The 25,501-nt window shown below is 49.7% G+C and overlaps 12 protein-coding genes across 12 annotated transcripts; 6 read left to right on the forward strand and 6 right to left on the reverse strand.

Annotated features, from left to right (window-relative positions):
• Positions 1-1,059: 1,059 nt before the first annotated feature.
• On the forward strand, positions 1,060-1,395 carry BP5553_07421 (uncharacterized protein; the record flags this gene model as incomplete). Its single annotated transcript, XM_032016044.1, has 1 exon — positions 1,060-1,395. One exon carries the CDS (start codon positions 1,060-1,062, stop codon positions 1,393-1,395), a length of 336 nt encoding a protein of 111 aa, XP_031868313.1.
• A 241-nt stretch (positions 1,396-1,636) lies between these two features.
• BP5553_07422 (uncharacterized protein) lies at positions 1,637-3,655 on the reverse strand (the record flags this gene model as incomplete). The annotated part of the gene is made up of 5 exons (XM_032016045.1): positions 1,637-2,175; positions 2,224-2,381; positions 2,721-2,845; positions 2,892-2,958; positions 3,006-3,655. The coding sequence occupies 5 exons, from the start codon at positions 3,653-3,655 to the stop codon at positions 1,637-1,639; spliced, it is 1,539 nt and encodes a 512-aa protein (XP_031868314.1).
• A 4,482-nt stretch (positions 3,656-8,137) lies between these two features.
• Positions 8,138-10,558, reverse strand: BP5553_07423 (uncharacterized protein; the record flags this gene model as incomplete). Its single annotated transcript, XM_032016046.1, has 1 exon — positions 8,138-10,558. The coding sequence occupies one exon, from the start codon at positions 10,556-10,558 to the stop codon at positions 8,138-8,140; it is 2,421 nt and encodes an 806-aa protein (XP_031868315.1).
• A 337-nt stretch (positions 10,559-10,895) lies between these two features.
• Positions 10,896-12,410, forward strand: BP5553_07424 (uncharacterized protein; the record flags this gene model as incomplete). The annotated part of the gene is made up of 2 exons (XM_032016047.1): positions 10,896-11,368; positions 11,414-12,410. 2 exons carry the CDS (start codon positions 10,896-10,898, stop codon positions 12,408-12,410), a joined length of 1,470 nt encoding a protein of 489 aa, XP_031868316.1.
• Positions 12,411-13,246: 836 nt separating this feature from the next.
• BP5553_07425 (Di-copper centre-containing) lies at positions 13,247-14,605 on the forward strand (the record flags this gene model as incomplete). The annotated part of the gene is made up of 6 exons (XM_032016048.1): positions 13,247-13,419; positions 13,470-13,632; positions 13,679-13,765; positions 13,809-13,972; positions 14,022-14,039; positions 14,089-14,605. 6 exons carry the CDS (start codon positions 13,247-13,249, stop codon positions 14,603-14,605), a joined length of 1,122 nt encoding a protein of 373 aa, XP_031868317.1.
• Positions 14,606-15,021: 416 nt separating this feature from the next.
• Positions 15,022-16,364, reverse strand: BP5553_07426 (Uncharacterized protein; the record flags this gene model as incomplete). The annotated part of the gene is made up of 3 exons (XM_032016049.1): positions 15,022-15,427; positions 15,509-16,182; positions 16,239-16,364. 3 exons carry the CDS (start codon positions 16,362-16,364, stop codon positions 15,022-15,024), a joined length of 1,206 nt encoding a protein of 401 aa, XP_031868318.1.
• Positions 16,365-18,145: 1,781 nt separating this feature from the next.
• Positions 18,146-18,841, reverse strand: BP5553_07427 (Methyltransferase; the record flags this gene model as incomplete). Its single annotated transcript, XM_032016050.1, has 1 exon — positions 18,146-18,841. The coding sequence occupies one exon, from the start codon at positions 18,839-18,841 to the stop codon at positions 18,146-18,148; it is 696 nt and encodes a 231-aa protein (XP_031868319.1).
• Positions 18,842-19,903: 1,062 nt separating this feature from the next.
• BP5553_07428 (uncharacterized protein) lies at positions 19,904-20,475 on the reverse strand (the record flags this gene model as incomplete). The annotated part of the gene is made up of 3 exons (XM_032016051.1): positions 19,904-20,089; positions 20,146-20,302; positions 20,366-20,475. The coding sequence occupies 3 exons, from the start codon at positions 20,473-20,475 to the stop codon at positions 19,904-19,906; spliced, it is 453 nt and encodes a 150-aa protein (XP_031868320.1).
• A 933-nt stretch (positions 20,476-21,408) lies between these two features.
• Positions 21,409-21,981, reverse strand: BP5553_07429 (uncharacterized protein; the record flags this gene model as incomplete). The annotated part of the gene is made up of 1 exon (XM_032016052.1): positions 21,409-21,981. The coding sequence occupies one exon, from the start codon at positions 21,979-21,981 to the stop codon at positions 21,409-21,411; it is 573 nt and encodes a 190-aa protein (XP_031868321.1).
• A 604-nt stretch (positions 21,982-22,585) lies between these two features.
• On the forward strand, positions 22,586-23,817 carry BP5553_07430 (uncharacterized protein; the record flags this gene model as incomplete). The annotated part of the gene is made up of 6 exons (XM_032016053.1): positions 22,586-22,844; positions 22,893-22,948; positions 22,990-23,086; positions 23,138-23,273; positions 23,447-23,568; positions 23,618-23,817. The coding sequence occupies 6 exons, from the start codon at positions 22,586-22,588 to the stop codon at positions 23,815-23,817; spliced, it is 870 nt and encodes a 289-aa protein (XP_031868322.1).
• Positions 23,818-23,968: 151 nt separating this feature from the next.
• BP5553_07431 (uncharacterized protein) lies at positions 23,969-24,529 on the forward strand (the record flags this gene model as incomplete). The annotated part of the gene is made up of 1 exon (XM_032016054.1): positions 23,969-24,529. The coding sequence occupies one exon, from the start codon at positions 23,969-23,971 to the stop codon at positions 24,527-24,529; it is 561 nt and encodes a 186-aa protein (XP_031868323.1).
• A 66-nt stretch (positions 24,530-24,595) lies between these two features.
• On the forward strand, positions 24,596-25,372 carry BP5553_07432 (uncharacterized protein; the record flags this gene model as incomplete). Its single annotated transcript, XM_032016055.1, has 3 exons — positions 24,596-24,633; positions 24,689-24,882; positions 24,945-25,372. 3 exons carry the CDS (start codon positions 24,596-24,598, stop codon positions 25,370-25,372), a joined length of 660 nt encoding a protein of 219 aa, XP_031868324.1.
• Between the last annotated feature and the right edge of the window lie 129 nt (positions 25,373-25,501).

Genomic DNA, 25,501 nt, shown 5'->3' on the forward strand with positions numbered 1-25,501 from the left:
GCGTCTCACCCGTGGGTCGGCTACTACACCGAACAAACGTGCCGATTACATTAAACTCCACCGGCTGTGGGCCACTACCGTGTCACAAACTCATGTCTATTTGACGGGAACTTTATTGGTCATTTACAGGCTAAGTATAATATGTATGATTCAAATCGCAACATTTAGATGGGGGTTCAGTCACGTCCGTTGCTCACTCTAGGTTCTAACTTCTATTTCCAAAATCGAATCTAAAGGGCTTCACAATGGCTCTCCACAGCGATATAACAATCAATCACAAGAAAATTCCCTCAGCTTCTATTTCGCCGACGACGTCAAATTCAATATCGGACTTCAGAATATAATGGCAGATGTGCCAAAATGGTGCGAGGTTGGTCTCCTGGCTCTATCCTTCCCTACATCTGCAGGCATGTCTGATTGCCATGACCAGACGAAACTCTGCTACTAGAATATGAATCAAAGAATAACATCCGCGCTTCTTAGATTGGTGCTGATAAATATCGATTATTGCGGCGAGACGGCCACTCCCCCCTTCCAGGGCCCGTACTTCTCCCGCAAGCAAAGAGCTTCGCAATCCCATCACGCGATCCCGGTCGATCCATTCCGTGTCGACTTCTGAGACCACGGACGTTGAAAGGTGAAGGTGTCTTCATGCATATACACGGCGGTGGATAGGTGCTTAATGATGAGGAGTCTTCGGACCTGTACTTGCAAAAAGTGGCCGATGGCTGCGGTTTGCTGTGCATATCAGTTGGGTATCGTGTGGCACCAGAGAATCCCTTTCCAGCAGCACCCAACGACTGCTACGATGTGGCAGAGTGGCTCGTTGATAATGCACATGCGGAGTATGGATGCAAATTGTCGTTCGTTGGTGGAGAGAGCGCGGGTGCCAATCTTGCTGTGCTGGCTGTGTTGCATCTATCGCATTCCCCCGTCACACAGTGCTCGAATTTCCAGTTCAAAGGGCTATTGGTCCATTATGGAACATATTCCCTTATGTGGCTACCGAGCACTAGGCATTTCAACAAACACCCGCCTTTCATTCTGGACGAGGACATCATGACAAGTTTTCGGGGTGCATATCTCCCTGGGAAGACAGCTGATGAGGCGGCGTCACCTTCAATATCGCCTTTTTTCGCCAATTTCGATGGGGTGAACCTCCCTCTAGTATTTTTCACCTGTGGTACGGAAGATTGCATGCTTGATGACTCGGTATATATGAGCGTGAAATGGATGATGGCGGGCGGCGAGGCTATCATTCGGATATACCCTGGCAGCCCTCATGGGTACATAATGTTTTCAGAAGAAGTCCATGAAAATGTGTCGACTGCTCTACGGGACTTGGAAAGCTTCGTGAGTGGAAATCTACGACGCGGGGAGAGAGCTGCCATGTAGATTATAGTATTTGGCCAAGCTAGAGGCTGGATAGACCTTTGTAGATGGGCTTTTGTAGATAACAAACGTGAGTCGATCATGGTAGAGTTCGACAATGGAAGAGCTATAGCTCCACTATGGTATTGTGACTTACGCGCAATGCTTCTTGCCAAAACCCCCTTTATGGATCATCACCCAAGCCTTGTGGGCATAAACACTCTATCAATGATCACGCTGAGGGGTAGATCTGTTCCCCCGGCGGCTAGTTGTTGGTCTGGCTGGTGTCTATAGAATAATTATCATTGAATAAAGGGATCGCACAAAACGCATCCTGCATGAGGAAATCAAACGGGAGAAGGTCGTCGCCAAACGGCCACTGAGTTTGCGCATCAAAATAATGAGTTATTGGTGATGCCGTATTTTGTTTATCTTCGGCCGTTTGGGAATTCCTTATCCCATCGTACTGGCTCCCATCAACGCCCCCAGGTATAGTGCCATTGCTTTGGTCTGGGCCATGCTGTGCAGTAGGTAGACTTTGTTTTGAATTTCCTTGTCTTGGAGCTCCAGAATTAGCGCTAGTCTGGAAGCCGAAATCGCGGCCAGTGAGTCGTTTTAGCAGGTTGATGAAGAGTTGCAGGATCCATCCGCCTACGGGCCATGATTTGAACAGCTCGCTGAGAGCCAGCATGCACTGTCGGGATTTGTTTTCGGCAAGCTGGCTTCGGATAGGATCCTTTGGTCGGATCCTTTGGTCGGATAACGATTGAGTGGACAGAAAGGGCAGCAAAAAGGGCAGGTACCCTGATTAAAATTAGCCTTAAATCAGCGCGGTATCAGGGAAACACTTACAGATGAAGTTGGCTGTGTCTGAGCGTCCCAGCTGATAACAGATCCTCTGCGATCCGGGTTGTAGCGTCAGTGGCGACTCTTGCGATGGAGTCCGTTTTATGGCAGTTGGTGATTCGACACTGATGGCCCTGGGGCGATGAAGAAGTATTTGACAATTACTGTATATATGTTAGCAGTGTCTCATTGGTGAATCACTGGTCGCATACTTAAAACTTGCATATAACATGCGCGCCCAAAACGGTGCACCGAGTGTGCTATCTAATTCGCCGCAAGCTAGACTAGGAGGTATTTGATGACGCCAGCAGTTGAGTTCGTCTATAAGGCTTTCTGAATCTTGGGAAGTGCTGCGTCGGGATGCCGAAAATTCTATTTAAGAACCTTCCCTACTGCAATATGGTCAGCCTTCTCGAGGTGGTCTGCTAAGTGGGGGATGTACATAAGATTGCAAGATTTGACATCTCGATCCCATATAGCGTGTGGTAGCAACTTGGAGGCACAAATATGTGCGGGCAATTCGTCTCCTCGGTGCAAAATCCAGTAGCTCAAGTGGTTCAACATCACAATCCTCGTCCTGTATTCGCGCGGGCCATCCGAGAGCGGCTGCAGTGTGTCGGTCGCGCACCTAGAACTCTTAGCATGATGTATTGGATATTCATTGGTGGGCATACATATATCGACCACCATATCCGCTTCCAAAGTGACCGATGGGTAGGGCTCAGTCCAGACCTGACTGTACTATAGTACGGTCAGCGAGGCTTCAAGGGCTGTCGAACGAGACACACGAGCGATGCATCCCTAGAGTCTGTGCCAGGCTGATAGCAGCGCCTAGCCAATGCCATGTATCTTTCTGATCCTCCGGACCTTGCCACCAGAATCCAAACAAAAATAATACCGCGGTAAGCCTGACCTTGTCTCGCTCTTGGTCAAAATCGTACAGCGATTTTGCTCGAAGATAGAATGTTGTTTGAGCCTGGCTGCGGTTGTTAAAACGAGCCGCGCGGAGAAGATCGTTGTTGCAGACTGTGGAGGCAATGAAGTATATTGTTTGGAGGACAAGGAATGACAAACGGCCTTGCTCGTACAACGCCGCTATCTCTCCTCGATCAAACACCTGGTATGCAGGATGAAAACTTTCGAAGAAGGCCAGAATGAGCTTTTCACTAACATCCTTTGGAGGGAGATCATAAGCCCCTTTCGCCCGCAAAAGGGTTAGCTCCTCAGGTATTAGGGATTTCTGGTGGGAGACGTTGCGGGCGGTGTCATCTACCGACTTAGGAATGGGATAGTGCACTCTAGCCTCGGTGTTGTCACCGGACGGGGAGCAGACGGTCTTAACTACAAAGGCAAGACTAAACGCTTCCCCAAGATAAAATGTACGCCCGCTCTCTCGATATGCCTCGGATGTTTGCTGCTCCGGGCTCGCGTCTGCCATTCTCGCAAATAGCATCTCGCATCCTTCCTCAACCTGCGACCTCTCTTCCCCCGGGTCTACTCCGTGGCCTGGGCTACCATGAATTGCCGCAGAACGAGTGTCGCTCTGGGGATGGCTGTTGTTCCCGGCTGGGGCAGGTCGACAATGGATGTCGAGCGCGCCAGGGGCGATATATTGAACTGGGGGTTTTCGTTTACGGCCCCAGTCCCAATGTCAGCAGAAGCATGACCGTTTGTCCGCGTCCCCGGATATCTAAAGCGCGGTTAGAGTTGGCTACTATAGCATTGACAAGGGGTTCCTACTTTCCGCGCCGAGACTCAACTACTGCACAAGTCGCGCCGCGAGCTTTGCAATTCCGACATGGCTGGGACTGGGAGACGTCGCACTTGAGACCCGACGCGAATACAATGGCGACACGCGACTTTCGCCCGCCGAGGAGCGGTTCGTTTTTGTATGTGTATGCTTGTGTTGCCTGGCTGGTGGGATACCGGACTCTGGATCCATGAGAACGGGGGATTTGGATGGCGAATTGGAGATGGTTGGCCTTGTAGTCGTTAGTAATATGAAAGTTGGAAACGGGCCGTGGGAGAGAGACACGGCCCCTGAGCTGTATGCAAGGCGCTTTACCGAGTCTCTAAAGGGATATTAACTACAGGTACTCTACCTAGCAGCCAATTCTTGTGAACCTGTATGCGCCCTACTCGAGTACGAAGTAATTCTCGCCCAATTCGTCACAGGTTCTGTCCCAAGCATTTCCGCAATGTCGAAGAGGCGGCGGTTAGTGGGACGTTCCGAGTCGTTAGTAAATATCCAGGCCGGTACGGAAGATTACGACGGGGTATTGATCGAGGGCGATAAAGGGGATATGGAGCATCGCGAGACCTTAGGTACGATAAAATCTAGATTAGTCGGGCGTAGTAGGCTTGGGATCTCGACTAATAACCTAACTTATTATAGAATGGCTACGCTCGCTATCACTTCCGACCGCCCAAGCTGTTTATAACCTGATGAAATCAAGTTTAAAACTGACTTTTATATCCCAAGTACCGGATCCGGAGCGAGAAAAGCTTGCGACTTTGGCAGCTTCCCCTTGTACTAGTGGGCGCGATGGTACTTGGTATACTTTATGGTCTACTTGTGAAGTTATAGCTACTGCCGCGAACTCTACAAGCCATCCTAGATGGCAAGTAGATGTAACTGCTGGGCCTAACTCTGTCGGCGGAAAACTTAAAGCTACTTTACCTAGCGGGGCCTGGGAAGCTTTAATAAATCTCCTCGGGGGAAAAAGGCAATGGAAAGTTCAGGTACACCATATAGCGTATAATGCTTCTCCTTTACGGGAGCTTATACCTCTCCCACTAGATTGCGGGCGCGGTGGGAGTATTTCTCATCCTTGCGACCAACGGGGTTGTATAACCCACGTTGAAGCTACTCCAAATCATAAAGATAATATGAATCGACAGCGATGTCTAGGGATCCTTCTTATTACTTTTCGCGATATTATTATCCGAGAAGTACCTTGTCAGCACGGCTATAATATACTAGTAGAGATAGGTGCTAATAGGGGGGATCATGTACAAGTAGATATTATTGAGCAAGAATCTACAATCCTAGGCAAGCAGCTGCGCGGAAGTTGTATTAAAGTCCGATTACTTGAATTATCGGAAGCTGATATGTTATATATGAGCTCGATAAGTTTATAAGCGGGTATACCTTAGTATTCTGTATCGAATGGGATTAAGACTAGAGAGGATAAATGTATAGATTTAGTGAGGTATAGCAATCTTGCTTTCAAGTGTAACAAGTAGTATTAACAAGTGGAATAGAGCGGGGTTTCTTACTATGCTACGATACTAAGAATCTACGAGAGCTGGGTGGAGCTATCTCAGATTGAAATCGTGGGACAAGCACAACCAAAATACCCGATAATTCGTTAGAACTTATAACAACAGGAGAGTCTCCGTAGGTACATACCAACAGCAAAGCCACCAAGAAGCCGTCTCTCCAACCAAGAACATGGCAATATGGGCTGCGCTGCCCTGAAAAGCACCCCCAACGACTGCAATTGGCGTTGCTACTAGAAGAATTTTCTTCCTTCCCAGATAATCGCAGGCCCAACCTATGAAGATGGCCCCCAAAAAACCGCCTCCTGAAATGCAGGCGTTCATAGCTCCAATGACGCGATTGGTATAAGCAAACAGTTCTGCATCTTCGGGGTCCTGAGTAAGGCCAAAGTACTTGAAAAAGCCTGGCTGACCGAGCGTGGTGGACACGATGCTGAAAGTATATCCATATGTCAGACTTCCTAGGCAGAGGGCTCAAACAATCTATTCCCAATTCAATTTAGCGACTTGTAAGTTGTGATATAACTCGCCAATGTGGGCAGGAGAGTTTACTTACTGCAAAGTTGAATAAGCTGAGCTTCTGACAGTCTTTTTTCACCATCCTGACTCCGAGGATGACTCCGCCCTTGGTTTACGATAGATTCAAGGCGGTTTTCTTGAGTGCTTGTTGGTATCTTATGAAAGGGAGCTGGGGCTGAGTAGAGGTTTGGTGGTGTCGACTTGAGAATTGTGGAGAAGTTCGTGGAGAATCCGGGGTTGATATATTAACTTTATGGGATATTGGGCGCCGGATTTCTAGGCGGGGCCAAGAAATATTTACACGGTGACTAAGGTGGGATTAGATGGAATATCTGAGACGGACTACCTATCTGCCTACCAAGTATATACCTATGGTACTTTGAAAGAAGAAGCCATTTTGCTGTGGCGGCTGGATCGTGCTACCAAGCCGAAGTAGTAACGATGATAAAGTCTTCGATGGACTTACATTTTTATGAGGCTTAGCCTTGGGCTCCACGGGATATGAGATATGCAGAGAAACCCAAAGTCACCCGTTCGGCGCTAACATGGCTATTGAAGACGGCTACTCGACAGCTCTAGTAAGGTTATGAGCCGAGCGAGCGGATCATCAATGATATGCCGATGCGGTCTTCAACGGTGAACCGAGCCGTGAGCTCACCCAAGAAAGCCTGCTGTTCAGAAGAAGTAGAATGTGGTTTTTGCAGCTGGGAGGTCGGCTTGTAAATTAGTGGCATCAGAAAATAGCTGCCGATTTCCTTTCCTTTCTACTCGAGTACGCGGATGAGTGAACTTTGAAATAGACTCCGGCCGCGTAGAGTAACAACGGTCTCAATTTTCAAATCAGCACACCTTGCTTCTCCATCACAAGCACCTTTACATAACACGCGGTGCAACGATAACATATCAACATGCCACGAAGTACAATCACACGAGACTCTAAAACTCTCGCGCCGAAGAAACAGTGGGTGTTGAGCTGCAGGCGCAAAGCCATGCGAGTACGGAACCAGGAGCAACCTGGGAGTTCTTCGTTGGAGGCCGAGCCTTAAGAAACACAAGTTGATCATGCAAATGACAACCCTGCGAAAAGCAAGAGCCCGAGTGCTGAAGTCGACTAGAGATTGAATTACAGACGTGTTATGCCGAAATCCACGATCCCCGAAACCCGCAGGAGCCTTTCCGGTTAAATGTGGTTGGGCCACTTCGAGAGAATAGCAGCAGATCAATTGACATACTCCCTAAAACACATTTGAATCGTATTTCTAAACGTGCTGGAAGTGATATGGTATTTCCCATTTCCCATTTCCTACTGCCTGCACTTCGCTCATTGAATATAGACAGGGGTTTCTCTCCTCTCGCCTTCTACTTGTCAAGAAGCACATACAAACAAATGCCAAGCATACACATGGAGGCCTCAGTTGCGCTGTCTGGTCGTCAGCCTCAGCTACTTATTTCCGCATCCGAAATGGAGTCGGCGCGACATTTGCTCGAAGCACCTGGACTGGGGTAGATTGGCGCTCTTGAAGCGAGACTTTGCTGAAGCTGTAAACACAGAGAGCTTCACCTATAAACACTTAAGGATCTCCTTGGTAGCATTATTTCATGACGTAATTAACTCAAGCCACAGGGTACAAAGGTGATCTAGCGCGTGGGAGACAAACAGTCGTTGACGAAGAGATAGAGCCTAGCAATTTCATAGCATCCGAGTGCCTCTAGGGCACATTCGACGCTGGGAGAAACGGACCTCGGTTCTTGATGATCAAAGAGTCGGTTATGGATCAATACCATTACATCTTAGAGTTTAGGGGCCCGAGAAAATACCATGTACAGTACCAGGGGTAAATATCAACTCGCATATCAGATGATCCCTGGGCGTAGAGTCTACGTGGTGCGGGCTCATCGAAGGTCGCCAGAAGATATACCAGCAGAAGGGTAGCACAGGAGAAGCAGACAAATTCCCACAATTAGTCTCCATCAAGGGCGCCGGATCATATACCGTTGGTAACGAGAAGGTAGAAATTGTCCAATATACTCTCGAATGGAAGGATAAGTTGAACCGTCCGCGGCGAGCTGGGAGAGGGTGTTTTGTCAAAGTGGGATAGGAATGCAACAGCTTTGTAAATTATCTAGAACTTGACGTCTGTATAGCTTCGAGCTTTAGCGCCTCCAAAGTCGCCTCATAGTTGGCCCTCTGTTCCTCATTAAACTGCGAAGCATTAATGTTTACTCGCAAAACTTTCGACGACGGCGCCCGTTCAACAGCTGACGATCTAGCAATCTCATTCCAAAACCACCATGCCTCAGCAGCCGTGAATAAAGTCCACGCATGGCCAGGTTTCCCTGCTCGAGCAGTCCTGCCCACACGGTGCACATAGCTGGCAACGCTCGTCGGAACATCATAATTCACAACATGGGCTAGGTCAGGAAGATCAAGACCACGTGATACAAGGTCCGATGCGATGAGGATTGAGAGCTTTTTAGATCCGAATGCCTTCAAGGCAGCTCGTCTTGTCGAACTTCGTGTTGTAGATGTGAGAGTTGCGATGGTAGGAGGGGAATTTGGTTCGAGGAGAGCAATAAGGCGACCAAGGCGGACCGCTGTTTCATTTGACTTCGTGAAGACTAGGACGCCTCGCGAGGAGGTTGATGGAGCAGCCTGTTTTGGGACGGCTTCCAAGGAGTCCCGGGATGTCACTGATTCGTCGTCCGTCATATCATCGGATGTATTAGAACCCGACGAAGAATCCGACGAAGAATCCGAAGAAAAGTCTCCATGGGATAATTTCGGACTAGCGGTGTCGGTCAATAGATTTTCCCGCCTTAGTAACTCTAAAAGATACAAAGGTTTTATAGGCTCTTCATCAACTTTGATTGCAGCCTCAACTAACAGCGACGGGAGAACGTGGGCGTGTGAATCCTGTTCACGTTTAGAGATCTCCTCAGATGACGAGCCCTCCAGGACAATCAGGATTGGTCTGTAGAGTTTCAATGCGCTCAATTGACCAATATCCTTGGTCAATGTGGCGCTGAGAATGATCTTTCTAACGTGATTTGATCTGTGTTGAGCAATGTGGCTTTCTGCTGGCAGCGCTAGCATCACAACATCCAGCCATCGCTGGAAACTTTGATCGAGGAGTTTATCTGCTTCGTCTACTACAAGCCAGTTCACATGCTGCAGAGAGAAGCCTGGTGTAGATTTTAGATGTTCAACAAGCCTACCCGGCGTACAAATAAGTATGTCAACCTTTGGGCTTGGGCGCGAAACATGGTCCGGTAATCTTGAACCTGGCACCGCATCAATAAAACTCATTTCATCGTCCTCATCGCTATCTTGATCCGAGCCCTCCCATTTCGAGTTGAGGCGGGCCAGCTCCGTTCGGTATGTTTGCGGATCAAAGGCGAGATTTTGCTCGATCAGCGAAGCCTGCTCCGTCTTGAAATTTGCATTTCCTAGAGCGGTTCCGATTTTCACACGCCTCCTCGAGCCAGTAGCAAATGCAGAAGCACATAATTCCGACACATCTCGAGCTTGAATCACAAGTTCCCGAGTGGGCACGATAATTAGGGCTCGGAGCTTCGCGATGGCGTTTCTACTGAGCTCCTCAACCATAGGCAAGACATAGGCTAGAGTCTTCCCTGAACCAGTCGCGGCTGAAATAAGAACGTCGCCTGGCTTCTGGGCTTGTCCAGGCAGAAGAAGTGGTAGGGTTGCGGCCTGCACAGCAAAGGCCTCGTGGAATCCTTTCGACACGAGCATATCGGTAGCATCTTGCGGAACACCCAGATCCGAGAATTGTGCTGTTGCAGTGGGCAGGACTCGTATCGGTGACGCCAGCCAGGTAGGCAAGGACGACGGGATATTCAATGTTGGAGGTTCGGGAATAGGGTCGGGCTGAGGTAGAGGTACCAGATCTTGTAATGGCCCTTCATCTTGTAGTATGTCCTCCAATGATTCGGGCGCAGGCTCTGCAGCCGCATTCTTTGCCATTCTTTCAGCTTTTTTCAGAGACTTCTCGCGTTTTCGCATCAATTTATTATGCCTCGCATCCTCCGCCTCCGCCTCCTCTGGAATTGGTATATGTTGATCACCGCCGGGGGCAACGTTTCGACACTGCCTAGCTTCTTCGCTTTGTTTATTTGGTCTTGCCAGCCTTCCCATCAAATCTACATCATCACTAGTTGCGGTAGGCCCCGAGTCAAATTTGGGTGCTGCATCTCCATTCTTCGCCTTCTTTGGTCTCTTCGACCTTGGTTGATCTGTAGCATCTCCCAGCCCTTCCCCACTCCTTTTTGACCCCGAGGGAGATGGAGAGGGTTCTATAATCGGCGCAACGGGCCTCATAGAAACAGCTGGGGATTTGAATTTTGAAGGCGGCACATATCGTGCATAGGTTGCGGAAGCATCATTTCGAGTTGGGAGAGGCTGGAGCTTCGCATTGACCGGGGGTTCTGGTATCGGCTTTTGCACTATGTCTGGTATTGTCGCGGGGGCCTTTGGTTGCTTTGCTGGAGGTATGTAACGAGAGTATATCTGCGACGACATTGCGGAGTGTGGAATTGAGTTGAAAATCTGGGTATGAGATATGAGGAAACCTTTAGAGATCAAGAAAATTTACGGTAACCGGCGACTACCATAACCGCAATTCGCGTCTCCACGTCCGACAAACGGCGTGCTACTGCAATAATAATAGAGAATCGACTATTGCTCTTCCCGACACCTTCATCTCACCCTCCTCGACCTCAATCTCGACCTCGACGTCGCAGCGCGTTGCACGCCCTCGATGTCAATGTATGCCATGCTGTATTGCCACCCTCTTCCAACTCGAGGCTCATGAGATATCTGCAGGCGGTCCATTGAGGCCGCTCTTATAACTAAAAACATGCCGTACAACATTGCTCTGGTCAGCGACTACTTCTTCCCTCAACCTGGGGGCATCGAAAGTCACATTTACCAGCTCTCCACGAAGCTCATTGATCGTGGGCACAAGGTTATCATCATCACCCACGCATACGAAGGACGGACTGGTGTGCGGTACCTCACCAACGGCCTCAAGGTTTACCACGTCCCCTTCCTCGTCATGTATCGTGCCACCACGTTCCCTACCGTCTTCTCCTTCTTCCCGATCTTCCGAAATATTATTATACGAGAACAGATCGAGATTGTCCACGGCCATGCCAGTCTTAGCAGCCTCTGCCACGAGGCCATCTTGCACGCAAGGACAATGGGTCTCAGAACCGTCTTTACAGATCATTCGTTGTTTGGCTTTGCAGATGCAGCCAGCATCCTGACGAACAAACTCCTCAAATTTACCTTGAGCGACGTCGATCATGTCATCTGCGTCAGCCACACTTGGTAGGTCCTGACCGGTCCCGACTGGAACTCTGCTAATTGGCACAGCAAGGAGAATACCGTCCTCCGCGCTTCCCTCGACCCCCTAATGGTGTCTGTCATCCCAAATGCCGTCGTGGCAGAGAACTTCCGGCCACTCTCACACGCCGCATACCCCACGGAATTCGGTAGCCACCCCTTGCCGCAACATCTCGGCCCCCATGATACCATCACGATCGTGGTGGTATCGCGGCTATTCTACAACAAGGGGACCGATCTGCTGGTTGCTGCCATCCCGCGAATCCTAGCGAGTCATCCGAATGTACGCTTTATAATTGCTGGATCCGGCCCCAAAGCCATCGACCTAGAGCAGATGCTGGAAAGAAATGTCTTGCAGGATCGGGTCGAGATGTTAGGTCCTGTTCGGCACGAGGAGGTTCGGGACGTGATGGTTCGGGGACACATCTATCTCCATCCCAGCTTGACCGAGGCCTTTGGCACCGTCATCGTCGAGGCGGCAAGCTGTGGCTTATACGTGGTTTGCACTCAGGTTGGAGGCATCCCAGAGGTTCTACCAGCACACATGACGGCGTTTGCCAAGCCGGAAGAAGACGATCTGGTGGCTGCAACCGGGAAAGCCATTGCGGCACTCCGGGCAAATAAGGTGCGAACAGAAAAGTTCCACGACCAGGTCAGGATGATGTATTCCTGGACAGATGTTGCCGAAAGGACGGAAAGGGTTTACGATGGGATCTCAGGGGTTTTGAGCGAGGCCGACTTTTATGGATACGAGGCGGCCGATGCTGCGAGCTGGAGCGCGACGCGAGGCAGGGCGGGAGTCCAGAGTTTCGCCTTGATCGATCGGCTGAAACGGTACTATGGGTGCGGTATCTGGGCTGGGAAGCTCTTCTGCCTCTGCGTGATCGTCGACTACCTCCTCTTCCTAGTCCTCGAGTTCTGGGCGCCGCGGGAGGCTATTGACATCGCGAGGAACTGGCCGAAGAAACGCAAGGAAGAGCCAGAGGCAGGTGACCATCCTACTCCTGCTTCGACATTTAGACGGTGAAGCACAGCGCCATCGTCCTGGTGCCCGCAGCCCGCGTATCGCTCATCGTTTTACCAAGCGGTTCGTAGCCCGGGGTTGGTGCCTGTCGATGCTTGTCACGATGCACAAGTCTTCTGGGCCATGTGCGAAGCTTCCATGGCCATGTGCCAGCCTGTCTAACGCCAAGTCTCGAAGATCTCTGAACGCGCAAGCCAGATGAACTTCAGGTGCGACCGAACTGCCGATACCCAGATCGCGGAGAGAGCAATCTGGAAATCAGTCTGCTCATGCAGCCACGGTCAGGAACTTTGGGCTTGGGATTGCCGGCTATTAAACGCCTATTCTGGCTATCTTGAATATAATTAGTCGCGCATTTTATCCCCCACCCTACAATTTACCCCCCATGTCTTTCCTCTCTGCCGCATGCATTAATATCTGGATTTTTCGGACGGGCTGCTCTGTCTCAACAACCCCTTGGAGCGCGGATGTGTAAATATACTCGGGTGTCGCTGTCGGCAGTCTTCCTATCCCTTATTTTTAGGGCTACGGCACCATCTCCGATAGTGCTCCAATCTGTTCGTTCCACTCAGGCGCGGTCATTTGACATCAACGCATGTAATTTGTTACATTGTTTCGCGAGGATCTTCTAATCCTCTATTTATTTATGTATGATTAAAGGCTGATTGGAATAAGCGGGGCTATGGCCGGCTACGACGAGTTGCCATCTCGAGAGCCTCATACTCATAGCCCGGGTCTCATATAAAACTGCAAGTATGTTTGCTGTTTGAATTGTTCTCTCCAGACTATAACCTCAGCCAAAGGTGATTACCATCTGAATTCCTACCAGTCGACCCAAAATGCCCTCTCTATACAAGGGGCTCTGCCTCCTCACGTCTGTACTATGTCTCACTGGCGAGGCATCCGCAGATGCCGTCACGGACTTGCAGACTAAAGGAAGAACCGCGATCAATGCTCAGCTGGCCAAGTCAACCACCTGCAACGCCGCCAATCTCATGGTCCGTAAGGAATGGTATGGTGATATTCAGTAACTTCTCTTGTTTTGTTTTAACACGGATCTAGGGGCGATGTTCCTGCCGACGGTCGAAGGGCGTATATCAAGGCTGTCCAGTGTTTGTTGACGAGCCCTTCCAAGCTCTCTGCCAGCCAGTTCCCTGGGGCTAAGAGTCGGTACGATGACTTTGTTGTCACCCATATCCAACAAACGCTTTCAATTCACGGAACTGTATGAAACCCCTGCCATGAGCTCGGCAGCTATCTCACACATTTAGGGAAACTTCCTCTCCTGGCATAGGTATTTCACCTGGGCGTATGAGCAGGCCCTTCGAAATGAATGTGGCTACAATGGAACTCAACCTGTACGTGCCCCATCAAGTTATTTCACTCGCCTAACCTTGATAGTATTGGGACTATGGTCGATGGGCTGCTGATCCAGAGAAATCCCCAATCTTCGATGGCTCGGATACCAGCATGAGCGGCAATGGTAAGAAGGTTTCCCACCAAGCAACCTCCATCGGGCCAGCTCAAAATGGTGGCGGTTGTGTTGAAACGGGCCCATTTGCCAAGTGAGTTCTCTTTACCTGTGCGCATGTTCAATCAACTAATAGTTCATAGTATGACTGTTCACTTAGGGTAAGTTTGGAAACTCTATGTTGTATATTCCTCCGACTAACCAGCAAAGTCCCGTATCTCCCTTGGCAGATCCTGCCCCACCCAGAAATCCCCGATCCGACGGGTTCGGCGATAACTCACGCTGCCTGCGTCGTGATCTTGGTCCAGGGCTGACATCCAAATATGCTACCACCTCCATCCTCGCCAGCTTGATTACTGGTCGCAAAGATATTGGAACCTTCCAAAATGACCTTCAATCTGCGGGAGGCTTTGGTGGCGGCATGGGTGTTCATGGTGCTGCCCACTTCACGATTGGCTCCGATCCAGGCGGAGACTTCTACACCTCACCCGGCGACCCGGCCTTTTGGTTGCTCCATGGTGGCATCGATCGTCTCTGGACTATCTGGCAAAGCCAAGACCTCCCCAACCGCATGCAGGTCATTGCCGGCGGAACTTCAATGATGGGTGGCGGAGCAGCACAGAAACTCACGGATAACGTTGATATCAGCAACGTTGCTGGTAAGGTGTACCAGATCAAGGATCTTGTCAGCGTCGTTGATGGGCCATTCTGCTACGTGTACGAGTAGTTGATCTTGGTGGGATGCGAAGTAGATCATTATAGGGAGAAGGGTTTACGCCTGTGATGATGCGGGCAGTTAACGATCATAATTCAAAATTTACTCAAGATTTGATATTATAGAAACATGCTGTTTATTTCCTAGTTCCTATCAATTCCTCGGGTCTTGCCCTTGACTACGTAAATTCCTTAGGGAATCCTTTGCATAAATTCCATAATTTTCTAGGCCGGCATGACTTGCGAAAAATGCGCGGGCTTCCATCGTGCATTCTGCTCGATTTCAATGTTGGAACTCGGAAACTCCATTAACCTCATCCGGAACAAAATCATCTTCGTGCACAGGTGACTTTGGTTGAACAATTGAGTTCTCTCTTAAACCTATCCAGATTTCTAACCGCTTTTGATTACTTGTGATTATCAACATGACTAGCCCGATGGTGTGAATGCAGCCATCTTTCTCGCTCCTTGCATCAACAACGCATCCATAATACAGAGTGAAGCCATAGCCTCCACAATCGGAACGGCCCGACCGACCACACAGGGATCATGACGGCCTTTGGCTTCCAGAAATCCATCACTTTCTCCATCATACGTGACTGTTTTTTGGGCTTGCCCGATCGTAGCAGGAGACTTGAAAGCCACACGGAAGAAGATGGGTGAACCGTTTGTTATTCCACCCTGGATTCCGCCGCTATTATTTGTCGAGGTGGCGAGCTTAGGTTTTGCGAAGCCACTCTTTAGGCTCGTGTCGGTATCATCAGCAATCGATGAATTGCGAATAAACATGTCATTGTGTACAGATCCAGGTATCTCTGCCCCTTGAAATCCGGATCTATCCATAGTTTTAGTTATAGGCAAGTCAAATTGTGCTGCTGGAATAAATTCCCAGAATGACCACGAGATCTTTTCTTACCCGAATTCAAACCCCTTTGTAGCCGGGATGCTGAGCATTGCGTGCGCAAGTGTTGCCTCCATTTTGTCAAATGCAGGCTCTCCCAAACCCGTTGGGACGTTTCTAATAACACAGGTGACTGTTCCTCCAATGCTATCCTGACGATCTCGAAAGCCGGCAATGTACTGCTCCATTTCCGTTGCGACTTTAGCGTCTGGGCATCGGACAGGTAAAAACTCGTCGACTTTTTCTCGCGTGATAGTCTCCAGAAGTCGTAGAAACTCGGGATTGCCCGAAGGCGAAGGATAGTCTGTATTAGGTGGGATATGATGGATTCTCCCGACAGACGAAACCCACGCCACGATTTCGATTCCGTGGGCAAGTTTGAGATAGTGCTCGCAGAGAGCACCTGCGGCCACACGTCCTACCGTCTCTCGGGCACTGGAGCGGCCGCCACCTGATGCTGATTTGATACCATACTTCTCCAGGTACGTAAAATCGGCATGGCTGGGACGTGGATACTGCTTCATGGTGTCTCCTTTATAGTCGGAAGGACGAAAGTCAAGGTTCTTGACCGTCATGGCAATTGGAGTTCCAAGCGTCACCCCTCCTTCAACGCCCGACTGTATCGCTACCAGATCAGCTTCATTCCGGGGGGTTGAAATGGCACTTTGGCCGGGGCGACGACGAGAGATCTGCAATTGCACGTGAGCGTGGTGCGTTGTAGGCAGGTAGTCATTTCCTCGGTTACCTGGGGCTGAAGTATCTCTTCCGACACAGGGACGCCGGGAGGAAAATTGTCCACGATGCACCCGACGCTGGCGCAATGGCTCTCGCCATACGTCGTAACGCGCAAGAATTGCCCAAATGTTGACATTGGTAATACAAGAGCCGCTGGAGCGTTGTGCGAAAGGGTGGGGTTGGTAGAGAATTTAAACAAGTGGACAGATTAATATTTGGTGACTCTAATTTTTTGGTGTGGCATGGTGCGTGCACGTGTGTGGTGGGGGCGAGGCACTAAGGTAAGGTAAGGTAGCGTGCAACTTTAAAAGTTTGCCTTCTCGACGCCTTGGCCTGTTTGGTAAGTTGTAAGTTGTAAGTCGTGAGTCGTGAGTCGTGAGTCGTGAGTTGTAAGTCGTAAGTCGTAAGTCAACGCACCATTTCAATACCTGACACTTGATAATTAACTTTGGCATGCCGTCTTGTTCACCGAGACACTCTAACTTGCTGGTTGTCCCATATCTACATCTCGAGGTTGCGCTGTCTCAACATGCAAGGAAGCAGCCTCATCCCCAATCGAGTGATAATCTCTTGGCGCTTTCCAGGGTTGGCAAGGATCCACGAGCGATCTGTGCGCTGACTGACCGTTGGTAGTTCGTGGTCAGTCACGTGTTCACCCCGAATCTTGCTGAGTCGCCCTCTGTTGCTCGTAGTACGAAGTACTCGTCCTCAGTATTATTAGAGGGATGCCCCACTACTAAACCTAAACGAGGCGCTACGTTTACATTTGCTGAACCAGAATTCTGATAGGCCGATACTTCGTAACGTACAACAGATTCCCATAAAGGTCACGGCAGCTTGACAGTGAAAAATCTAGGTTTGACTTGCTTAAGCCCAAGCCACAGGGGCGGTCATTTCGTACTGGAAAGGTGTCCGGCGGAGGTTGTTTAACGATTTTGACACCGCTCGACTGATGCTCAGCACATCGCGCTCACGGAGCACAGGAAACCAAAAATTGATGTCACTCGGCAATCGGTGCATACCATGCCGAACCGCCTTTCAAGTTTCCGCTCTACTTGAAAAATATGACGAAGACTTGGAACAGGCAAGCGAGTCCGAAGTTTGCCTAGCTAATATCTGTTTCCAACCAGTCTTTCGCAACTCACGACAGTGTATACCATATCTTCAAGAATCCCCAGAAGAACCAGCACGGCCTAGGATACAAGGAAGATTTCCGAGTCAATCTGCCTATACTTCGGCGCCTATTGGAAAGTAAACTGCATTCACAGTGGACTTTTTCAAGAAACGCCGGTTACGAACGGGTACGGGACCGTACACTCGAAATTCAAGAAGGCAGGCGCCTTGACACTTAGCTGGTGATATTTGACGACGAATTCTCACCTACCTCAAGTCAACTTTGGGAGTTTGCAATAGTTGAGAAGGTCGTAGGCAAAGTTCGAATTGGTACACGGATCAATCATAGTAGTGGAGGCCTTAATCACCAAACGCCGACTAGAATTGAAAACCTACTCTTGGAGAGTATAAGTAAGGTCAAAGCTGCCCAAGTCTACCGAGACGCCCAGCGACGCTCATCTACGACAAAGTTAGAATACTTAGGCGTAGATGAAGTCACTACGAAGCTAACGACTATAGAGATTGCTCTAGATACGATTATCATTATATAGTATTGTAATATATACGATTTAACGATTTTACGAAAGTTCTTAGAGTTAATATAAGGTCACACAGAGTAATCAGCTGCGAATGCATCTAGGCAATATATATTACTAGTTCTCTGGGGATTCGCTAGCTAATAGCCAAGTACGCAATATATAGTATTAGTGAATACTAGAACTAGGCGCTAGAGCGTCGAAAGGTAGGGTGTGTATAGGGACTCGGCTCGTTATATAATTTCTCTAAAAGTACATTGTGTGACGCTTATTCGCCTGGCTTCACGATCCTTACAGCATTCCGCTCGGTGGGAGAATCTTTCTTTCGTGCCACCACCCACATAAACTCGGCGTCAAAGTCTGGATCATCATCCTTCAATTTTCCATCGCCTGCCTGCAATACTTCCACCTGCAATAAGTCGAATCCGATTTCTCTCAGCAGTGCTTGATTCTCACCCACGCCATAGCTGCTCCAGAGCATTCCATATCCTAGGAATTCGCCATGGATTTCTTCCTCGTCGATAGTTGCGAGATTGAAAACAAAGACTCCTCCGGGCTTCAACCAACCATGGATCTTTATGAGCATAGCCTTGAGCTTCGACCGCAGAATGTGGAACAGTGTATAGAAGCTGATTGCGCCATCGAAGCTCTCAGGCTCGAAAGTGAGTGCTGTCATGTCGCCCGCAACCAGCTTGGCCTCCGGGCAGCGGGCCTTAGCCATCTCGATTTGCTTGGTTGAGATGTCATTTGCGACCACTTGAGCGCCTTGGTCGAGAAGCAATTTCAAGATGGGAACGCCGGGACCACAACCAAGCTCCAGAATGGAAGGTGAAGGTTGCAGCTTCTCAAGGAGCATCTTGGTGTATTTTTCTCGCGGCGACTTCTGGCTCTCGACCCACTGCAGGTACCATTCTGAGATGTGGTCGTAGGCGTATTCGACAATGCCTTCAGGTGCATCAGACATGTCAGTATTTTTGGAGGTACTGAAACAGGTAGAAAGAGTTAATTAAGGAGCCTAATACTATGGGGTGAAAGCCTCATATATATAGGTAAATGAATATACAAGTCAGGTGACTAATTAGGTGACTCAATGAAATAATACTGATAATATCCGAGTATTAGCCTAGAGTCCCCTCATCACGTACTATACTAATTAGTATATAGAGCGATATTAGCTAAGTATTCAGCTTATTATAGATGTATTAATATAATTTCTCTATTATAATAGGGAAGTAGGTGCTAAGTAGGGTGCCAATATGGCACTTTCAGCTTAGGCAAGGGAATTCCTATAATTCTAACAAGACATTTCTAAGTTCTTTCTCTAAAGTAGCAAGAGTCGGCGCAATATCTCCAAGCCACCGAGATTTACGTATTACGCCAAATAAGATACAAAAAGGTTCTTATAGTGTGGAAAGGATGTGGAATTATTGAGAGAGTGGGCTCATGTAAACGCAGTTGGAACTTAGGGGATATAATTTCTCATCATTGGTAATTATCGCGAGCCTCGACCCAAACAGTTATGCAGCTGGCATTTTTTGGGGGCAGTCTTTGGATGTACGGTCCCTGCACCACCCCCGCCAATCCTGTAGTCGATTGCGGCAGACACACTACTACCTTGGCGCAGCCACCGGCGTAGCAGATTCTTGGGCAGAGCCATCTTCTCACTTCCACTTGCCTTGGCGTTTCCCTTGCTAACCATGGCGCACAGCCCCCAAGGCGGTTCAAAATCATAATGAACTATAATCCATTGTCTTGCAATATCGACGATTTGTAACCGTTTTACTCATGTGTAACTGAATGCTCTCGGTAGTTTAGGGTAGGTTGATCTCCACTACCATAGCAACCACGCAACTGCATGAATATCGGTGGACGCTCATACACACTGTATAAAATTATACATACTAAGAACATAGATGCAACACATCAAGTATTAACTGCAATAAGGAACAATACCTGCATCTTTTATACCTCTATAGATATACGAGCGCTGCTACCGGTACTGTCCGCTGTACTTAACGCCTGCACTTTACCATGGAAGCTCAGCCCCGTCATACTGATGCAGCCCTGTCGTTTTCTCCCAACTTGGGACGTGAATATTTAGAAACTTTCCATTTAGGTCTGCTCTATCCCTTGATAGGAGGTCCAGCATTGCGTTTGCGCCGGTTTCAGCGTCAAGATCGGCATACGGACCGCCCTGGTCTGTCCTAAGCCACTTCTCAGAAGTTAGCAACGAATTTGGACGCAGATAGATTTCCGTCCAACACCTACTCCGGGTGAGACTGCAAAGATTGTGAAGCCTTCGCTCTCCAATTCCAATGCATATACTCTGGTTAAGCAGTTCAGTGCAGCCTTCGATATTTTATATGCAGGGTCAGGCGCGATCATGAATCGCTCAGCGTGTGCCATAGACCCTGCAATCGAGCTCCTATAAGCAGCATCTATCTGTCAGTGTGCTACATGCATTGCCGGATGTTCCGTCATGGCTTACATGTTCAACACCGTCTTCCGATTGACCTCTCTTAATAGCGGCAAACAAGCCACTGTAATATTATGGACAGCCTCGACATTAACCTCCAATGATTTCCGTAGGTTATTCATGGCTGCCACCAAGACTCTCCTTCACCTGGCTTATCGCCGCAGTAATACTGTCCGGGTCCGTCGCCTCTAGGTGCACAACAACAACTCGGCCTTCCGATTGGGATATGAGTTCTTGCAGAGCTAGCGAAGGCGAGGAGCGGATGGTGGCAAAAGTTGTTGATACCTCACCAGCCGGCTTATTGCACAATACTCTAACGAGTTCTAGCCCGAGGTCGCGTCCAACTCCAGTAATTAGGTATGAAGCCATGCTCGTTCAATCGCTCTCGCGCGACTCGAATCGGTATCCTAGATACAGAGCGAAAACAATCGCTACTTGGAGGACCGAGGTATGTTGTTATAATAAGTGCGATTCTTACTGCCATGTGCAGAGATGCTTATCCGGGCTCGGCATTGCGTGGATTCAACCGTTGGGACGCTACAGTACCTGCCCGACTTGGCCCAAGCGTATCCCGCCAACTTGGTCGAGGCGGTTCAGCCAACAGGATGCACTCACGTCCCAACCGCAGCACGCTCCATGCAACCTCCAGTGCAGCAACTTTCATTTGTGATAGTATCTTTGAGAATTACGACAAAATAAGGAGAGAAAAGAATGTGTAGCTTGGATTCTTAGAAAATACTTCATCCTTCATACCTGATGATACTCCTCTACACGTCCAAGGATACTTCAAAACCAAATCCAGTAAAATACTCAAACATTGCCCAGTCCACATCAATGAAACTCAGTAAAAAAATCCAACCATTACCCACCCCATATCAATCTATTTGGAAGGCTCTTCAGACTGTGTAAGTTTCGAGACCACCTTCTCAGACAGAGCAATGAGCGAGCTCGCATTGATGATATCCAGCGTGGTCAGCTCAACCCCCATCTTCTGACGAGTCCAATTCCGCAATTCGATGGCCGAGAGGATGTCGAGGCCATACGCCATCAGCGATTTACCCGGCCTCAACCTCATCTGAAAGCTGCAGGATCTTGGCAAATTGTCCTGACGGTACTTCCACACATGCTTTGACCAAGGTCGCCGTGTCTGTGTCTGATTTAGGAATCACCTGGAATGTTCGGAGAGCTTGATCGCCCTTGTCGTTGCCATCGCTGCTATCGGGAGCTCCTTGCTTACTGCTGCAGCTGGCATAGAGATAGCTGAATCGAGCGTCATATACCAGGGGCTCCTCATCGTGTGAGAGAGGGTAAGCAATGCCTGTGACGAGCTGAGTACTGCTATCCTTGTTGAGCTGTGCGTTGGGATCTTGCAGCATGATCGAGTAGGTCAGGATCCTACGCAGCATTGTCTCGTTGACGGGAATCCAGCGAGTCTTGTCGAACTTGTCCTCCAGCCCGGTCTCATCATCGGCAATATGACCAATGTCCACGATCATCCCAAGATCGACCGAGTTTGCGCGTAGGCTCTGTGACTGCCTGTAGCTGGCAAAAGCATCGAGGAACGTGTTGGCAGCTGCGTAGTTGGCCTGTCCCTTTCTTCCCACTACACCCGAGATGCTTGAAAGCATGGTGAAAAAGTCAAGTGGCTGCCTGAGCTGTTGCTAAGAAGGGCGATGGAGATTCCAGGCTCCCTGGACTTTGGGGTGGATGGATGTGTGATAGTCACCTACCGTCATGTTCTCGTAAGGTTTGTCCTGCGCCAAAAGTTAGCCTAAGATAACGCAAGAAAATGCATAGACCTCGAGAAGAATCACATACTCTGAGTACCACTGGGCCGTGGACCACACCAGCCATTAGGATGGGGAGCTCTTGTCACGTCTTCACCAGGGGCCCGTCGCGCACGCTCAACTTTGAAGCTAGCCAATTGGGTCGATTGCTCTTGGAGATGCCTCAATTCGTCCACAGACCGGGCACCCTAGAGGTTACACGTCTCTACAGAGGCTCGGAGAGCTGAGGATTCACGCGTAATGCAGTTTCGTTCGGTCTGCGGGGCGACATGGCGAGAGGAGGGCAATTTTGAGCGGCGAAGGAGACAAAGGGTGCCCAGCGCGGTTTGGCGAATTCCCACAGGGAGGCGCTCACTGGCTACCACATAAAACCACTCATCCCACTCGCTCGAAGTCCAAATTCCCAGACTGTATTCCCTCTATCTACTTCTCTCGTGTCGTCGTAATGGCTATCGCCGAGAGGAAACCTGTCCAATTTTCGCTGCCCTATTTAACCCCATCATCCTTCAATAAGCACGCTTTTTTGTCTGTCAAAACTAGCCGTACCCGTGTAACCAACACCCGCATCCTGAAATCACCACCGCACAACGTGCCACATCAGCCGTGCGAACGCAACAGGCAGTTCAAGTCTGCGACTGCAGCCAGTTTTGCCCATTCCGGGCTTCCAGACGGGGTAGATCGAGGCCCTACAGCGAGAGCCGAAGGTACGTTGAGAACGTTGCAAATGAATTGTTCTGATTTGTTCAAACCAGGTCGCAATGACGACGCAGACGGTGACCTTCCAGCTCTCGAACTACTCGGCCTCCGAGTACATCATCACAGGTCTTAAAACTGGAGTGCATCCTTCAGAATCTGGACAAGCCGGCTCTCGACGTGACGGGAATGCATATCAACCAGACAAGCCCAGGGTTGCGTGAACTTCAAGGCGATAGTCGAGGTAGTCATGGTAGGCACATTGGCAATCTCCAATGGCAAGCAGTCGGCTAATGATACGCAGACCGGCCGCTGATTATCGAAGAGGACGAGCCAGATGAGACAGATATTGAGGACGAGGCTGAAGACACTTCTGGTAGCAGGGATGCTAATGCTATGAGTCCGCACAATGCCCTCGCAACCTCGGAACTCGCCTCTGGGTCCGCCAAGGCAAATTGATGCACCCCAGTTTGAAAAATGGTGGGATGTTGAGGAGGGTCGTTATGTCTACGAGTCGGATCCAAGGCCTAGCGCTTGTGAGCAACAAGGCGCGTGCCTTCTGCTCATGCACAAGACCAGCCTTGTGCTCTCTGCCAATCTGAGCCGCCACTAGATCTGATCTGATCAGCCAGCAAGACACCGGCAACATCGCTCAGAGCACTAGCGTGGAGTCAGCCCTCCGCTCCCTTCCCAAGCCTTCTGGCAAGGGTGGCGATGATGGATGGACTAAGGACGGTATGGCTGAACTAGAGAAAGAAGTAGGTTTGGCTATGCTACGAAGTAGAGCAAGTGAAGTCACCACCAGCTAGCGCACCAAGCTCCCCACGTCCTCGCTCAGTTGAGGTATCACAGGACGAGATCGAGAGCCAACAACGTAGCGGAGCCACCAGTAGCAAACCAGAACTGCGAGATGCTTCTCAACATGGCACCCCAGATCAGCGGCTTGAGGAGGGAAGGCAGCGGGAGAATATGGTGGTGAAATAGTTGGGGAGAGGAAGCAACAGGAGGAGGTGACCGTGGTAGAAGTGGCCAGCGAGGCGGCGAAGGAGGGGGGAAACGAGCGGGAGCAATGCTCAGGAGAAACGGCGGCGCCAGGACAAGACAAGCAGCAGCAGCCAGCATTTCGATACCAGCGATGACGAACATAACGCAACCTGGGAGGAAGCGGAGTCCACGCCGAGAGTCTACGAAGAAGGCATGGACACCTGCGTCTAATAAGTCGCCCCTCCAACGTCCTCACGGCCCTACGCAATCTGCCACCCACGCTGAGATAAAGGATTGCGCAGTCCGAAGCCGATCATACGCACGTGCCAAGTCCTGCAGACGACCAAGTAACCACCACACCCACGAACCTCTCAAAGCCGCTCTCCTGCGAAAGAGAAGGCACTTGTTGGGGAATACCAGGAATGGCCCATTCAGAGCTTTCTCAAATGCGCAAGGATTGGAAATGGAACAATATACAATCTCGAGATCAACCTACCACAAATCCCGGAGCGCCTTACCCTCTCCTTTCCCCGTCACAGGTCAGGCATTAGTTCGGGTAAGAAAGTGTCGACAGACGCTGTGCACCCTCACCAGGCCGTCGCACATTCCAAGACCTATGCCGAAACTTTCAGGTCATGGCAACGCCAACGGACAGCACCAGCAGAGTGCTGAGACGCCCAGAAACGAGCGACGGAACCCTCCTGAGGCCTAGTGGAATACCCACAAGAAAAGGCTCTACAGGCTCTACATTACTGAAAATCCGACACTGACCGCAACCATGACGCGCATGGAGACCGACTATGGTTTTTTCGCCTCGTTCGTTCGCCTTTCCCAAGCTAGAGATACCTGAGATAAACCGACTCTCATGTAGCTCGAGAATGGATAAAGACCGAGTCCAAGAGTGGAGCTTTGTCAAGAACCTCAAGAAAGGCGTGACTGCAGTCGCCGTTCGCAAGGCCCGCGAGCGGGCTGGCCGAATATGTGAAGCTGCTATCGGCCCTTATGGCTTCCCTATGAGCAAAGTGTCGAGATCAAATGATCGCCACATTGCACGTGGCAAGAACAGTATCCAAGGCAAGTCTTCACATGCAACGCCATATTGTGAACCACTAACAGTGTCAAACTAGATGAGCGAACGCCGATTAGCACGCCAGATGTTCTCGTACAGCCTTCTGCTGATGCAAAGACTCCTGCTGACGTTCGAGCTGTAGCCGACTTAAGTACTCCAGCAGAGGCTAGAATTTCAGGGCAAGTCTGGACTCCCTCTTACACAGCACATCACAGTGAGGAATCGGAGTCCAGCCGGCTTTGGACTGGTTGTCACGAAACGTCCTTGAATGAGATCCACAAGTTGAAGCTAGACGCTGCACGTTTGGATGCCGAGGGAAGACATCCAGAGGCTAAAAACAAGTTCCAAGACGCTCTGTCCGGTTTCCGCCATCTCCTAAGTCTGACACATGACTACACGGTCAAAACTGCATACCAGCTAGCAGCATTCTACGCAAATAACGGCCGCATGAGCAACGCAGATGAGGTTCTGAAATGGGTTGTTTAATTGGGAATTGGGACTTCTCGACGATATCTGAATCTTAAAAGTAACACGGCAATGATCAAGGCAAAACCGGATATAGTCCCAAGTGCGATTCCTGCTTTAGGGTTAGGGTTAGGGTTAGGGTTAGGGTTA

The sequence above is a fragment of the Venustampulla echinocandica genome (assembly GCF_003357145.1).
Source record: "Venustampulla echinocandica strain BP 5553 chromosome Unknown scaffold_5, whole genome shotgun sequence".
NCBI classification, from domain to species: Eukaryota; Fungi; Ascomycota; class Leotiomycetes; order Helotiales; family Pleuroascaceae; genus Venustampulla; species Venustampulla echinocandica.